At 49.9% G+C, this 15,105-nt stretch overlaps 1 protein-coding gene across 2 annotated transcripts in view; it reads left to right on the forward strand.

The window, feature by feature from the left end:
- Positions 1 to 13,628, forward strand: part of MGAT4B (alpha-1,3-mannosyl-glycoprotein 4-beta-N-acetylglucosaminyltransferase B) — a 105,657-nt gene extending 92,029 nt beyond the window's left edge. The window contains exons 10-15 of one of the 2 annotated variants that reach the window (XM_039485727.1): positions 859 to 966; positions 2,409 to 2,602; positions 4,932 to 4,995; positions 7,009 to 7,096; positions 9,947 to 10,059; positions 12,403 to 13,628. In XM_039485727.1, coding sequence (XP_039341661.1) covers positions 859 to 966; positions 2,409 to 2,602; positions 4,932 to 4,995; positions 7,009 to 7,096; positions 9,947 to 10,059; positions 12,403 to 12,426 — 591 coding nt within the window. In that variant the 3' untranslated portion in view covers positions 12,427 to 13,628. Of the gene's footprint in view, positions 1 to 858; positions 967 to 2,408; positions 2,603 to 4,916; positions 4,996 to 7,008; positions 7,097 to 9,946; positions 10,060 to 12,402 lie in introns of both variants that reach the window. The other variant, XM_039485726.1, reaches the window with a different exon arrangement.
- The last annotated feature ends 1,477 nt before the right edge of the window (positions 13,629 to 15,105 follow it).

The following is a 15,105-nucleotide window of genomic DNA, read 5'->3' on the forward strand; positions in this document are numbered from 1 at the left end:
CCCAAGCAAAAATAAAAAAAAAGGCCACTTGGACTGTGCTGCCTTAAGAATGGATGGAATGCCGCCCCTTAGCATGTGCCGCCCCTTAGCATGTGCCGCCCCAGGCACATGCTTCCTCTCCTGGTGCCGGCCCTGTCTCTGTTCCACGTTGCACAATATTTTTCTCACTCTTTTTTTCCTTTGTCCCTTTCTGCTCTCTCTCCCCTCTGTAGAATGTGAACCTGATAACAGTAGTTCAGATTAGAGTTGAACTTTCAACCTCACCTTGTTGGGGTGGTTTGAAATCAGGCCAAACAGCTTTGCCAGAGGAACCAGCAAACTAATAAAAACCCTACCGGAGCTTGTACCCAACTTGCCCAAAGAGAGAGGAGCATTGTTTGGGAGGAAGAGCTAAACCAGCTGAGCTCTCTGCTCTTCAGTCAATGAAGATCCAGGGATTGAAGAAGGGAGGAGCGAAATGAGTTTCCTGGCAAACCAGAGAGGCTGATCTATTTTGTTCCTTTGATATTAACAGCTGAGAATTTAGGGAGGAAAGGCACTGATTAGGCAGATGGTAGAACACACTCGGCAGTGTTGGGTGAGGAGGAGGAGTTTGAAATTTAGGCACTTGGAATTAATAAGAGCATAGGTGCCATTGCTCCTGCTGGTGGACCAGCTCACCGAATCCTTCTGCATAATGAGCTAAAAGTCACTGACAGATTCATCTTACTTGCAAATCAAAAGCAGAGTAAAGGGTGTTTCCCACGGTTCTCTCCCCCATGATCTGACCTGACCTGACCTGACCTTTGCTTTCCCCCACTCCTGGTGATCCACGACAAAGGCAGAAGCCAGAGTTCTCACAGTGCTTTCTCATTTCAGAAACATTGTGACAGGCAGAAGGCGAACCTGAGAATCCGCTTCAAGCCCTCACTCTTCCAGCACGTGGGAACCCACTCCTCCTTGGCTGGGAAGATACAGAAATTGAAAGTGAGTATCTGACACCATGGCATTGCGTTCTTCCCCCACCCATAAAGATCTCCCTGATGTCAGGCCCTTCTTGCACTCTGGATTCATATGCACATTTGGAAATCAGATGTGGTGCTTGGAGTTTCATATCTTAATAGCCAGGTCTCCATTTGGGGGTGGAGTAATGCAGCATCTCTGCTCCCCCTTTTGTCTTTTCAACAAGGGACACCTTCAAGCTCAGCAAATTTAAATGACTATTTTAGACACCTTTATTAAACTTCCCCGTCCCTCCTTTCTCCTCCTGTCATCACTGGACTGCTGGTTGCTAGGTAATCTGTACTAAAAGCTGCTTGTTAATGCTGTGGTGGTTGGTGTAATGCAAATTCAGAGATTCCATTGCATTTGAGTTTTCTAACTTTTTGAGCAGGGGAAGCAGATGCTTCATTCAGGGCATTACAGGCGGAAGGGAGGCACCAGACAGAAGAGGAATGTTTTACTTCCCGAGATAATGACGTTTTTTTAAATGTGTTGGAAGGAAATTGGAATTCAGTCAGGAAACCAGGTCTTGAAGCAGGGCACGTGCCATGACTAAAGAGGTTAGGACACATTCACTAGCCAGGTTTCCCTAATCCCGTTTGTTTGAGTGCATCAGAGCTGCAATGCACTTGAAGAGAGGTTGAGGTTGACTGGTGTTTCCACCCTTCTCCAGAGGCTGGAGGTACTTCACCTTCAGTCTTGAGCATCACAACACAGCGGAGCTTGTAGTGTAACAGCCCTTCTTGTCATGCCATCGTCATTCCTGGTTGCTGTGTTTTACCTGATCCTTGGTGTTTGTTTTTAGGCAAATTAAGGCTCACTTCTTAACAGTGTAAATTGTATGGCGGGGGAGGGGGACTGTTTACATTTCAACAAAATCCAACTACAAAGGAGTGACACTAATTTTTTTCGTAAAGTATATTATGCAATTAAAAATGTGAGAAGCATGATTTGTACTCAAGTATGGCTCTGAAACTGATACAAAATATCACTTTATATAAATATATGGTATAACCCAGTCATGCTCTGATATAACTCAGTCACTGACAAATACTTTGACTCAGGTTAACGAAGACTTTCCTTAGCTTGTAAGATGCTTGAGGCAGGGTTCTGTGTTTGTATGGCACCTACCATTATGGGGCTTCGGTCCTGATTGGGGCTTCTATGTGCTACCACAGTGCATATGATGATTTCCCCTTTGCTCCTGGGAATCAGCTCCCCAAAAGAACCCGAGGGCTCTGCTGTTCCCCATGCCCTTTGCAAACCAGCTTCCATCTCACATTCTGTAAATGGTCCATTGATACTTCGGCATTGGGATGTTGGAGCCTTTAATCTGTGTCTCCCTAAAGCTAGAAACCCTATTTATTTCTCATTCAATGAAAGCCGTGTGTGAGACTTCACTCTTGCTTTGCATTGTATGTGTTGAGGACAAAGACTTTGGAAAGCAAGCCTTGCGAAAAGAACATGTCAACCCTCCCGCAGAGGTGAGCACCAGTCTGAAAACCTACCAACACTTTACCTTGGAGAAAGCCTACCTGAGAGAGGACTTCTTCTGGGCATTCACCCCCATGGCAGGAGACTTCATCCGATTCCGATTCTTTAAACCACTCCGCATCGAAAGGTCAGTGTGTTGGGGTGTGCTCAGCGGTGGGGGAAATATACAAAGCTAGGGGCTGAGATGTGCTTCCCTTTTTCTCTCCCCATATTACCCTGATTTGTATCCCAAGTGGTGCAGGCTGCTTCTCTGACTCCATTTTACTTTCCTTTGCATTTAACTAGTTGCTGCCCCACCCTCCTTGCAAAGGCAACCCTTTGTCATTTCTCTCCTTATCTTAGATGTCTTGATTTTCCTCTCTGGAGTGTTGTCCCTTGTGCCCAAACAGGTGTCTCATCCTGCTGGGTGCAGGGCAGAAACTTGCACACCCTGATTCTAGACTTGGCTTTGCATCGCTCTGACCAATGCCAGGGAAGAGCAGCACAATAATAAAAATAGCTGTAGTCAATACCCTGTTCTGTGTTGCTGGCAGATAACACAGCTCTGTGAATGCATCATGTCTAAAGGGCGGAAGGTCTCCTGATTCAGTGCAGTTCCCTTGGGGGGCCTTTATAGGAGAATAAAATTGGAACTGAACTGGGGAGAGTAGCTTATGGGTCAGATTTCTTGCTGCCTTGATAGTCAGTAGGAGGAGCCTGACCTTTCTGGGAAACAGTCCTGCCTGGGTTTTTCGTCTCTAAGCATGCCTCAGAGTAAGGCCTTGCTCAACCCCCCGACCACCCTTTCAATCTTCCAGCACCCTGGTAGCAGGTGTTGCAGAAACCCTCTTTCTTTTTGAGGACAAGTAGTGGTATCAATGCTGCTCCTTGGCTTTGCCTACAATATACTTCCAAAATGGTATGCAAACGTCCATCCCAGAGCCTCCCCTCCCCCGTGAGGCAGGTGTGCACTGTTGTCGCTCTCCCACTTTTGCAGATGAGGGGAAGCAGTACCAGATGGCAGGGGTCTAGAGGGACCTGTTTTTCCCGAGAAAGGAACAACTCCTCATCTTCACCTAGCTCTTGTTCAGGCCCAGGATGTGATGGTGTGTGCAGATGTCACTTCACCAAGCCTGGCAGTTTTGTCTTGATCTGGGGTTGAGGCATCTCATCTCTGAGACTCCCAATACACCTGCAGCAATGGTGACATGAAAAACTCCGTATCCAGAAAGTCCATTTTATGAAGCCTGCCCAGAACTCCCACAGCCCTCCCTCACCCAGAGCTCACTCTGTTACCTCTCAAGTTCATAGACTCAGAGACTTTAAGGTCAGCAGGGACCATTATGATCATCTAGTCTGACCTGCACAACGCAGGCCACAGAATCTCACCCACTTACCCCTGCAACAAACCCCTGACCTATGTCTGAGCTATTGAAGTCCTCAAATTGTGGTTTGAAGACCTCAGGCTGCAGAAAATCCTCCAGCAAGTGACCCATGCCCCACGCTGCAGAGGAAGGTGAGCCTGACCCCAAATATGGCGATCAGTTTAACCCTGAGCATGTGGGCAAGACTCACCAGCCAGCACCGAGGAAAGAATTCTCTGTAGTAACTCAGATCCCACCCCATCTAACATCCCCTGACAGACCATTGGGCATATTTACCTGCTAATAATCAAAGATCAATTAATTGCCAAAATTAGGCTATCCTGTCATACCATCCCCTCCATAAATTTATCAAGCTTAGTCTTGAAGCCAGATATGTCTTTTGCCCCCACTACTCCCCTTGGAAGGCTGTTCCAGAACTTCACTCCTCTAATGGTTATAAACCTTCTTCTAATTTCAAGTCTAAACTTCCCAATGTCCAGTTTATATCCATTTGTTCTTGTGTCCATGTTGGTACTAAGCTTAAATAATTCCTCTCCCTCCCTGATATTTATCCCGCTGATATATTTATAAAGAGCAATCGTATCTCCCCTCAGCCTTCTTTTGGTTAGGCTAAACACACCAAGCTCTTTGAGTCTCCTTTCATAAGACAGGTTTTCCATTCCTCGGATCATCCTAGTAGCCCTTCTCTGTACCTGTTCCAGTTTGAATTCATCCTTCTTAAACATGGGAGGCCAGAACTGCACACAATATTCTAGATGAGGTCTCACCAGTGCCTTGTATAATGGTACTAACACCTCCTTATCTTTACTGGAAATACCTCTCATTGGGATGACAACTGCTCCCATACACACTGGAACCCTTCACTTGTAAATGCAATGAAACAATAATCCATAATTAGCTGTTTTTGCATAAAGAGCCATCTCAGTGTCCCCATCGCAATGAAAGCGGCTCTCCATGAGGGTAAAACTGTCTATTTAGTTCAGACATTCGATAAATCACTCCTGGAAGGAGACATGATGGTCCCCCCACACCTCTAAATCCAGTCAGATTCTTACAGTTTTGGTCTCTGTTACACAGATTCTTCTTCCGCAGTGGCAACATTGAACACCCTGAAGACAAACTCTTCAATACGACTGTGGAGGTTTTGCCCTTCGATGTAAGTTTTGGGGGATCGGGCAGGAGGTTGAGAGTAGAGAGAAGTGGAAGTTTTGCAGGGGGAATTTAAAATTCTACGGGAAATGTTTAGTAAGTGCACGTGATCTATTGGCTGTGACGTGTTTGCTGGTCCTGCTAGTATCAGACTATTCTGACTTTGTTATTAATAATCATGCCTATTACGGGGGTGCCTTTGGTGCCTATGGTTTGTGTTAGGCGCGCCACAAACACGGAGCAGCAGACAGTCTCTGCAGAGCTTACAGTCTAAACAGACGAGACAGACACCAGTGGGGGGAAAAGGGTCTGGCATGCAAGCAGAGTGATTGCAGCAAATGTCATGTTCGTCCCGTGACTTTTTTGCTGGGCGTTTGGTTTAGTTCCGAGGGGATCAGCTAATAGTCAGACAGATGAAGAGAAAGGAGATGCTGAAGGGAAGTGCGGTGAGGGGGACAGGGCAGGGGAGAAGAGGGTAAGAGGGGCAGGTATAGAATGGGTCCACCTTGCCACCCCAAGAAGACCTGGAGTGAAGGAAGACCACTGAACTGTGCTGCCTCGGAGCACCGCACCGCTCGTAAAGCCCACGTGTTTTTTTTTTTTGTTTTTTTTTTAATTTATTTTTTTTAGCTTTCTGGGGCCCCCCCCCCCCATCGAAACTGTTGGGGCCCCGCACTTAGCGGCCCCCTGAGGCAGGGGAGAAGAGGGTAAGAGGGGCAGGTATAGAATGAAGCTGAAGGGAGGGGCAGCGAGAGGGTTGGAGTAAACAGCCAATCAGCACAGGGTAGAGAAAGTCCCATCAAAACTGTAGAAAGTTTTCTGAGTGTCCAGTGGTCCCTGCTGTGCAGGGGCGGCTCTAGGTATTTTGCCGCCCCAAGCACGGCAGGCAGGCTGCCTTCGGCGGCTTCCCTGCGGGAGGTCCCCGGTCCTGCGGATTCGGCGGCACGCCTGCGGGACCGGCGGACCCTCCACAGGCATGCTGCCGAAGGCAACCTGCCTGCCGCCCTTGCGGCGACTGGCAGAGCGCCCCCCGTGGCTTGCCGCCCCAGGCACGTGCTTGGCGTGCTGGTGCCTGGAGCCGCCCCTGCTGCTGTGGCTACTTCTGCAGCTGCTCCTACTGCCTGGAGTCTCTGGCTGGCTCCGTTCTGCAGTTTTCCCCCCCAGCCACATGGGGAGGGGAGGCTCTGTCTGAGTTCTAGTGCCGACAGAGAGGGGTAGGGGTCTCCCTTGCATGCTTCTGAGTTGGGGCAAGAGGTGACCCAAGCAGGGCCCCACTTTATGCTCCTCAGTCCCTGCTTTGGTTGCATCTGCAGCTGCTCCTACCAGCAGAAGACTCTGGCTGGTTTCTTGCTGCAGTTGTCCTCAAAGTCACATGGCAGCCTGGTGTTGGATATGTAACTTCTATATAGGTTAAAATTAGACCAGGACCTGCAATCCAAAACCAATCAAATTACAAGGTGGGTGGGAGGGCAGGTAGATTCAGATTTCCCCTATGGTTTTTGTTCCAATTCAGATCAGAAACCATTAGGTACATACTTTCCAGTCCAGATGCCAATGGAATCTTGCAGAACACCTGTTCTCTTGTGATTCTAATCCAGGAATTTATTAGGCCCAGAACAGATGATCTTGTCAGATTTCCACCACTTTGGGATAAAATCTTTCAAGAAGAGCATGTAAAACTACTGTGCTGTCTAATCAGAACCCAACCCTTAGTCCTGGCTCATACCCAAAGCCATGGGGTAAACCAGGTGCTGCTGCTGCTGCCTGTCTGTAGTGAAGACACAAGCACATGGCAGTAGAGAGACCTCATGGTTTAATACCTCCCCTGTATGTTTTAAGATACTATACTTGTGCTTGAAAGGAAAGACCTTACAACAAATCTACATGTTGCTACAGTGATTTCCTTTGAAAGTTGCAATGCTGTTTGCTTTATGGATCTGGCTATTAATGCTGTACCCACAGCAGGCTTCCTAAATTTTTGCCACTGGCTTTCTGCAATGACTGTCTGTTTCCTGCGCAGAGTCTCCAGTCAGATAAGGAAGCCCTGCAGGAGGGAAGAGGGACAGCGTTCAAGTACCACAGGACATCAGATGGCTACATACAGATAGGTAAATTACTGGTTCAAGGCGAAAGCTGGCCTGCTGTTTGCTGATAATGCACCACATTTGTTGATCTTCAAATGAATAAAGACCACTAAAAACCTTGCTTGGAATTGATTTGCCTGGAAATGAGATTGAAAGTCAGTCATGCAGAGCAAGTTAGGCTTTTTTTCTCTCCATGAGCCAAAACTTGGATGGGTTTTAATCACAATTCTCCTTTCTGCAGGACGCGCTCGCTCTCTCTCTCTCTCTCTCTCATGTAACAATATAGCAGGATTAAAGCTGATTCCTAGGGCAGGGAAAGAGGAATTGAACAGACCTGAAGGGAATGAACAAAGTTGGCTTTCAGTTAAGCAAAATGCTGTCCTGGTGCATTCATTAGTAACTTCCAGCAAGTTTCCTCTCAGCACCAACAGGAGTAGTGTTCAGAGGCCTTGTGCTAGGATCCTTGCTGCTGCCATGTGGCTTTGAGGGTTCCCAAGTGGGGCATTGTTGGAAAGAGCAAAGATTTCACCATGAGGCGAAAATTATAGATGTGATTTTTTTGTCAATTGCACCTTCTTTTTTCTGGTTCTGCTCTGCAGAGCAGACAGTACTGTGGGCTCATGCAGACATTGGTGTGGACACATGGATCAAATACAGCACCTAGGGAGATCCTAGGGCTGGAAAGGTCCCTACAAGAACGATTTCTTCATCACACCTTAAAGAGCAGAAGAAAATCTCTGGAGATGGAGCTCCTTTCTCACAAAGTACAGGCTCCAACTTGTGGTTCAGGGTAGCCAGTGCTGTGTGGGGAATTCCTGTGCTGCTGTTTGCATTCTCGTGGCCTTTGCCACCATACAGACGTGCTCAGGAAAATAAAGGGGCTAAATATTCTCCTTACAGTGTCCTTTTCTCCCCGACCCTGTTCAACTTCACAAGGTTTAGGTAGATGAATTAAGTCGGGGGTCGGCAACCTATGACACACGAGTCGATTTTTAATGGCACGCTGCTGCCTGCCGGAGTTCCAGCAGGCAGCAGCCTGTCATTAAAAATCCTGCCCAGCCCGGCCTGGCCCGCTCTTCTCCACTCTCCGCTCCCCCCCCAATGTGGGTTCAAGGGACAAGGGGCAGAAGCTTGGTCCTGCCGGCTCCCCTGCCTCTTCCTGTAGTGTGCTGGGTTCCTGCCCTCCTCTGCCTCCCCGTCCCTGCCGATCAGCTGATGTCCTTGCGAGGGAGGGGGTCAGGAAGGAGCAGAGTCAGCGTGCTCGCTGCTCCTGGCGGAGGCAGAGAAGAAGCGGGGGCAGGGCCTTGATGAAAGGGGTGTGTTGAATAGGGGCATATCCCCTCCAGCCCCCTGCCCTGACACCCCCCGCAGCCCTGCACACCCCCCATGCCCATGCTCTGACCCGTGTGCCCCGCACACACCCAAGCCCCTGCCCTGACCCCTGTACCCCCCTCCTACAAACCCAGTCCTCTGCTTGACTCCTCACACACCCCATAACCCCAGCCCTGACTCTGGCACCCCCACACATACCCAGCCCCCCCCCCCCGCCCTGCCCTCTGCATCCCGCCTCACATGCCCCCAGCCCTCTGCCCTGACTCTTGCACCCCCCCATATACCCAGCCCTCCCTCCACCCAATGCCCCCCCCACATCCCTACCCCCACCCTGAGCACCAAATGGGAGCTCCTGCACACACACACCCCCCACATTCCCACCTGCACCCCTCACACCAAATGGGAGCTGCCCACGTAAGTGCCCCACGCGCAAACCTCCTGCCCCAACCCTGAGTCCCCTCCCTCATTCTAGCTCCTAGACAGACCCTTCACCCCCAGCCCTGTGCTCCGTCCACTCCCACCCTCAGCTCAGTGCAGAGAGAGGAAGAGAATGGGCCAGAACCAGGGAGAAGGTAGGTACCCACTGTATGTGGGCAGGGCCGGGCTCCCGGCTGGTAGGAGCCGGCGGATGGAACCCTGAGCGGCTCAGCCCGCTGCCGATCTGGGGTCCCGGCCGCTGGCCCCACACAGCCCGCTGCCGGTCTGGGGTTCTGGCTGCTGGACCCTTGCCAGCCGCGGTCCCGGTCGCAGGTCCTGCTCAGCCCGCTGCCAGCCTAGGTGAACAGAACCCCAGACCAGCAGCGGGCTGAGCGGGCTGGTGGCATAAGATCAACATTTTAATTTAATTTTAAATGAAGCTTCTTAAACATTTTGAAAACCTTGTTTATTTTACAATACAACACTAGTTTAGTTATATAATATATAGACTTATAGAGACCTTCTAAAAAACATTAAAATGTATGACTGGCACGCGAAACCTTAAATTAGAGCGAATAAATGAAGACTCGGCACAGCACTGCTGAAAGGTTGCCTACCCCTGCATTAAATGTTAACTTATGAAACACTGCCACCTACTGGCCATGTAGGGCTCTGCATTTCTAGACTTCTTTGGTTGTGAGATACATCACTTTTTTTTAAAGATATTGCTATTCTGGGAAGGGCTTATATTTGACCTCACAATGCCCTGAGTCCCTTTCATTTGAGAGGGCAGTGGATCCGTCAGGTAGTTTGGTGCTCTGTGCAAACTAAAAACAATGAGCATGTGCAGTTACCCTCTCACAGGTTCAGTGGTAAGCAACACTTAAATGTTGCAGCTGCTTAAAGAGTAAGAGTGGTTTGTTTGTACAGGACCATAATCTATCAAAGGCTCCCAGCGAAGGCCTGGGTTGGTGCTCTGTTAACAGCTACTGGAAAACAAGACTGAAAATGAGACTGCTTGATGCTGAGGGAGCCCTCAGGGACCGTGTGCTTAGCAGTCTAAGTTCAGTTCAGCTGCTCTTGGGAGGATATTCTACCCCAGACCTGTCTGCTTTTCTCCATCAGGCTCCTTTTCTAAGGGTGTTGCAGAAGGAGAAGTGGACCCTTCATTTGGGCCTCTAGAAGCCATCCGTCTGGTCATCCAGACTGATTCTCCAGTGTGGATCATCTTGAGTGAGGTAACCTGTTTTTCTGGCTTAAAAAAAGCAACTTAGATCTGGACAGTGCCTTCCACCAGCCTGGAACAGACAGAACCCCTCCCCGCCCCCTGAATTCTTCCCACGCAGGCAGAATAGATATCAGGGTAAAAGGGGTGGGGGGGATTTTGAGTTCTCCTTGAAGGGAGAGGGGAGAAGAATGAAAAGGCCACTCACCCTGTTGAATCCAGAGTCCCTGGTCTTAGCAGCACAATCCTGCTCCCATGAAAGCTAATGGAAAAGCTCCCCTGGATGCCCATGGGGAGCAGAATAGGCCCCTAAGTGGCAATGCATTTTATATAGAACTTTTAATATAAAGCTGAACCTTGGGGTTCTAGTGAGTTGCACAGAGGGACTGTTACTCGAGTTGGGGCGAGTGCTCTCCTGGCAATGTGACTGTTGTTAAAACCAGTCCTTTGGAGAAAGGAATAGGTGCTTACCCCTTACTACTGGCCAGACAGCTGAGAAGGGAGAAAATGGGCTTGTACAAGGAATGTTTAAACATCACAAGTATTTTTTTAAACATTAATTAAATTCTTGATAGTGTCCTTTCAAACCCACCACAGTTCTAATAGCCCAGGGGTTGGCAACCTATGGCACGCGTGCCGATTTTTTAATGGCACACTGCTGCCTGCCGGGGTCCCGGCCGCCAGCCCTGCTCAGCCCGCTGCTGAACCCAGGCCAGGAGCGGGCTGGGCAGGGCCAGCGGCCAGGACCCCGGCAGGCAGCAGCGTGCCATTAAAAATCCTGCCCGGCCCAGCCTGCTCTTCTCTGCTCCCCACCCCCCGCTCTCTCCTGCAGGGGCAGGAGGCAGAAGCTTGGTCCTGCCGGCTGCTGCTGCAGGGCAGCCTCCACCAGCTGCCAAGCTCCCTCCCCCAGCGTGCTGGGTTCCTGCCCCTCCTCCTCTCCCTCCCTGTGGCAGAACAGCTGATGGCCCTGGAGAGGGAGGGGGAGAAGCGGAGTCGGAACTGCAGACACAGCCTGCTCGCTGCTCCGAGGAAGAGGCAGGGCCTTGGGGAAGGAGGGTGGAATCAGGGCATATCCCCTCCAGCCCCCTGCTGTGTCCTGCTCAGGCCAGGAGGTTGGGAGCATCTCCATGACTCCATCCCACCCCCGAGCCCCCTGCCCTGACCCCCTCACACACACACAGCCCCCGGCCCTGACCCCTGCACCCCCCCACGACCCCAGCCCTGATTCTAGCACCCCACACTCCATGCCCTGACTCCTGCACCCCCCCCCACATCGCCACCCCCACCCTGAGCACCAAACAGAAGCTCCTGCACCCACCCCCCCATTCCCACCTGCACCCCTCACACCAAATGGGAGCTGCTCCACACCTAAACCTCCTGCCCCAACCCTGAGACCCAGCCCTCATTCTGGCTTCTGGCCAGACCCTACACCCCAGCCCTATGCTCAGTGCACTCCTACCCTCCGCTCAGTGCAGAGAGAGGAAGAGAATGGGCCAGAACCAGGGAGAAGGTAGGTACCCACTGTATGTGGGCAGGGCCGGGACCCCAGACCAGCAGCGGGCTGAGCGGGGCCGGGACCCTGGCTGGCAGGACCTGACGGATGGAACCCCAGACCGGCAGCAGGCTGAGCCCCCCACTGCCAGTCTGGGGTTCTGGCTGCCGGACCCTTGCCAGCCAGGGTCCTGGCCGCAGGCCCCGCTCAGCCTGCTGCCAGCCTAGGTGAACAGAACTCCAGGCCGGCAGCGGGCTGAGCGGGCTGGTGGCATAAGCTGAGCATTTTAATTTAATTTTAAATGAAGCTTCTTAAACATTTTTAAAACCTTGTTTACTTTACATACGACAATAGTTTAGTTATATAATATATAGACTTATAGAGAGAGACCTTCTAAAAAACATTAAAATGTATGACTGGCACACAAAATCTTAAAGTGAATACATGAAGACTCGGCACAGCACTGCTGAAAGGTTGCCGACCCCTGTAATAGCCCGAGGGTCAGGGGATTGGGCTTTTTCTGCCCTCTAACATCATTTGTGTCCTGCAAATGGGGCTGTCCCCTTGCTTGCTGGTCCCCACACTAGCATCGTTAAGTAAGGGGTGTGTGCAGTGCCCTTTGAAGACTAGTCGCAGGCTGCAGTCACGTGATCTTCTGGTATCACCTCAAGATGGTGTCTTGTCAGCAACAAGTTAGCAAAAGAAACCCACCCTCATTCTAATACTCTTCATAGGCGTCTTCACCCTCGTGTCCTCTCTCCCTGCTAGCGTGGGGACTGCCTGGAAGTTTTGTACCTGAGAAAGTGCCCTACCCTGAGGCCTTTTGCTTCCTGTCTCTTATTCTCCCCCATTCTATCTTTTCAGATTTTTCTGAAAAAAGCAGAATGAAATTCCCAGGACGAAGGGTGGATGCACAAAGGAGCTGCTCAGTCCTTTTCCCCAATCTTCCGCTCCTTTTTATTCCCTTCCCCCAGTCTGCAAACAGTGTGAAAGTGTTGCATGCAGAGCACCACCACCTGCTGCAAGCCAGGAAGAAAAAAAAATCTGTGGTCAAAATACACAGATCCTGGCAAGCTCTGCGACAGACTACATGGAGGGGAAACCTTTCCATAGGTGGGTGCTGGCTGGAATTAAACAGGATAACACCAGTGCCCGCACTGGCACATGTTGGCTGCAGCTGACTTTGCGGGGGGTGGTCATACTGTCCGCTCTTGCTGTATAGAGACCAAGGGAAAATAATCCTAGTTTAAAGGTTTGGTTTGTTCCCCTGGGCGAGGACCACACTCTCACTCATCCTCTCAGGGATGTGGCTCCCTGAATGTAGCGGTTGGGTCAGACTACAGCACGGTTTGGCATGCTTACAGAACGAAGGATCTAACGAGCAAGAAGGCCAAACGTATCTTCAGCCCAGGAAAGGGCAGACCCTGGCTATGGTGGGTGGGTGGGGGGCATGGTAGCCCTATTGCCAGAGCAGTGGAGAGGGACAGTTTTTTGGCTCTGAGTGACTGAATTCCCCTTACCAACTGCAGAGCAGGGTTGAGGTGTATTGGGGAAAACAATCACAGCTTGAATCACTTCATTTCCCCTTGCCCCAGCAAAAGGCAGTTCCTCCAGGACTACAGCTGAGGATTAAGTGAGCAGGAAGATGAAGCTCTCCTCTTGGTCCAGGAAGGGTCATGGTTCTGCCAGAGGGGATGACGTATATCGGAATGGCAGGGAAATACTAAACCACACTGTGCCTGCCAGGGTTGAACACGGCCCCTGAATAAAACTTATGTTGAAGGCCCCAGTGTCTTCACGCCTTGAGATTTTGAGTGCAAAATCCATCTTTTTAATAAATATTTCAGTTACTGGTTGATGTGAATTTTGAAAATAAGTAGCCCAGTTCTAAAATGGTAGGGAGTCATGTAATTTCTCAGAAGTTTTTTCTGAAATCCCAATGTCTCTTCAGCTATACACTGGAATGCATAATACTACTTTAATGTGCTGTATTTTTTATTATTGGATACATTTGATTTTTCAAGTACATCTCTATATAAATATATATTAAAAACAATGTGCACTGTAATAAAGTTTAATTAAATTTAAAAGCCTTGCCCTTGTCTTCGCTCAGGTTTTAACTTTCTAGCAAGAGGCTCTTCATATTTAACTTGCCGATTGTAAAATTGCTTTCCCTTTCCATGGCTAAGCAGTGGAACTGTTGAATAGGGTTATAAATTAGCCAAGGCAGTGCTGCTCGTGGCACTGGTGCCAGTTCCAGGGGCCCTGCTTTTACTGGCAGGTTGCTGTAGTTGCATAACTGAACAGACTGTACTGCAGCTCTGCATATACTAGGAAAAGGAACCATTGCTAAACTCACTCATTGTAATATATTACATGTAAAATGTGCCTTTTTTTTCCCTTACTAGTCTACTATTGACAAGGGCCACCTGATGCTGAAAACCTCCTCAGTGGCTCTGTATCCAAGTAGCGGGGCTTAATTCCTCCCTCCTCAATTCCTTTTTTAAAACCAATGCAAGTTTCTGTTGGGTTAGGAGAGAGCCTTTCTTTGAATGGCCTTTGCTTTTAAAGTGTGGTTATAAAAGAAGAAAATTGCTAAAGTTATTGTGTGTTCCTCCCCTCCAAACCAGTATATCTAAAGCTGTACGTTCGGGAAAGTCTGTCTTCACCTTTTCTGGCTATTTTCTGTCTCCACTCACCAACTGTGTATGCAGTGCACCCCTGGACTGTCCTATGACAAATGCATTGACTCTTAGAGCAGAAAACCTGTATGTTTCCCATTGCACAGGTAAGTGCAGCAACAAGTAACTACAACGGAGTAAAAATGTTAAATTTTTGAGGCAGCTTGTAGTTCAGCAAAGGTCAGCAACATTAGGTGGATGAAAAATTTGACAAGGCCATGTCTGCAGGTGCAAGTTCTGAGCAGTGTTAACTGAGACTTGCTTAATCCAACCCACCAGCATAATTAAAGTCGATCTTCAGAGGACCCAAAAGGAGGGTAGAACTGTCACAGGCTCTTTCCTGAGATATGGTGGGTACTGCTAATTTGCAGCTTTCTCACTCCATAGGTTGTGCCGAAGGACCCACAATTCTGTCAAAGTTTAGGTTCTTGCAAACATCAGATCTACCTCAGTCCAGGGCTAGCCAATATTAGCAAGACAGACTCTCTAGGCCAGTGCTCACCAACCTGTTGATTGCGCTCGACTGGTCAGTCCTGGAGCCTCTCCCAGTCAGTTGTGAGCGCCGGAATCCGCCAAGCGTGGCCCCGGGGTAGGGGGAGCAGGGGTCTCCGTGCACTGCTCCTGCCTGCAAGCACTGCCCCCACAGCTCCCATTGGCCGGGAACAGGGAACTGTGCAGGGTGCCAGCAGAGAGGGGTAGCCCGCGGAGCCATGTTGGTCCCTTCCAGGATCGGCGTGGGGTCACGGCTGCCGAAGTAAGTGCCACCCCCTTCAATGGGCAGGTTCTGAATGACTCTGTAGCATTAAGACCAGGCGTGGTACGAGTACAGCAGGCCCAGCATTTCTCTTCCCCACCCAACCTGCAGCCTCCCAGAGCCAGCCTCAAA

The sequence above is a fragment of the Mauremys reevesii genome, linkage group 8, assembly GCF_016161935.1.
Source record: "Mauremys reevesii isolate NIE-2019 linkage group 8, ASM1616193v1, whole genome shotgun sequence".
NCBI classification, from domain to species: Eukaryota; Metazoa; Chordata; order Testudines; family Geoemydidae; genus Mauremys; species Mauremys reevesii.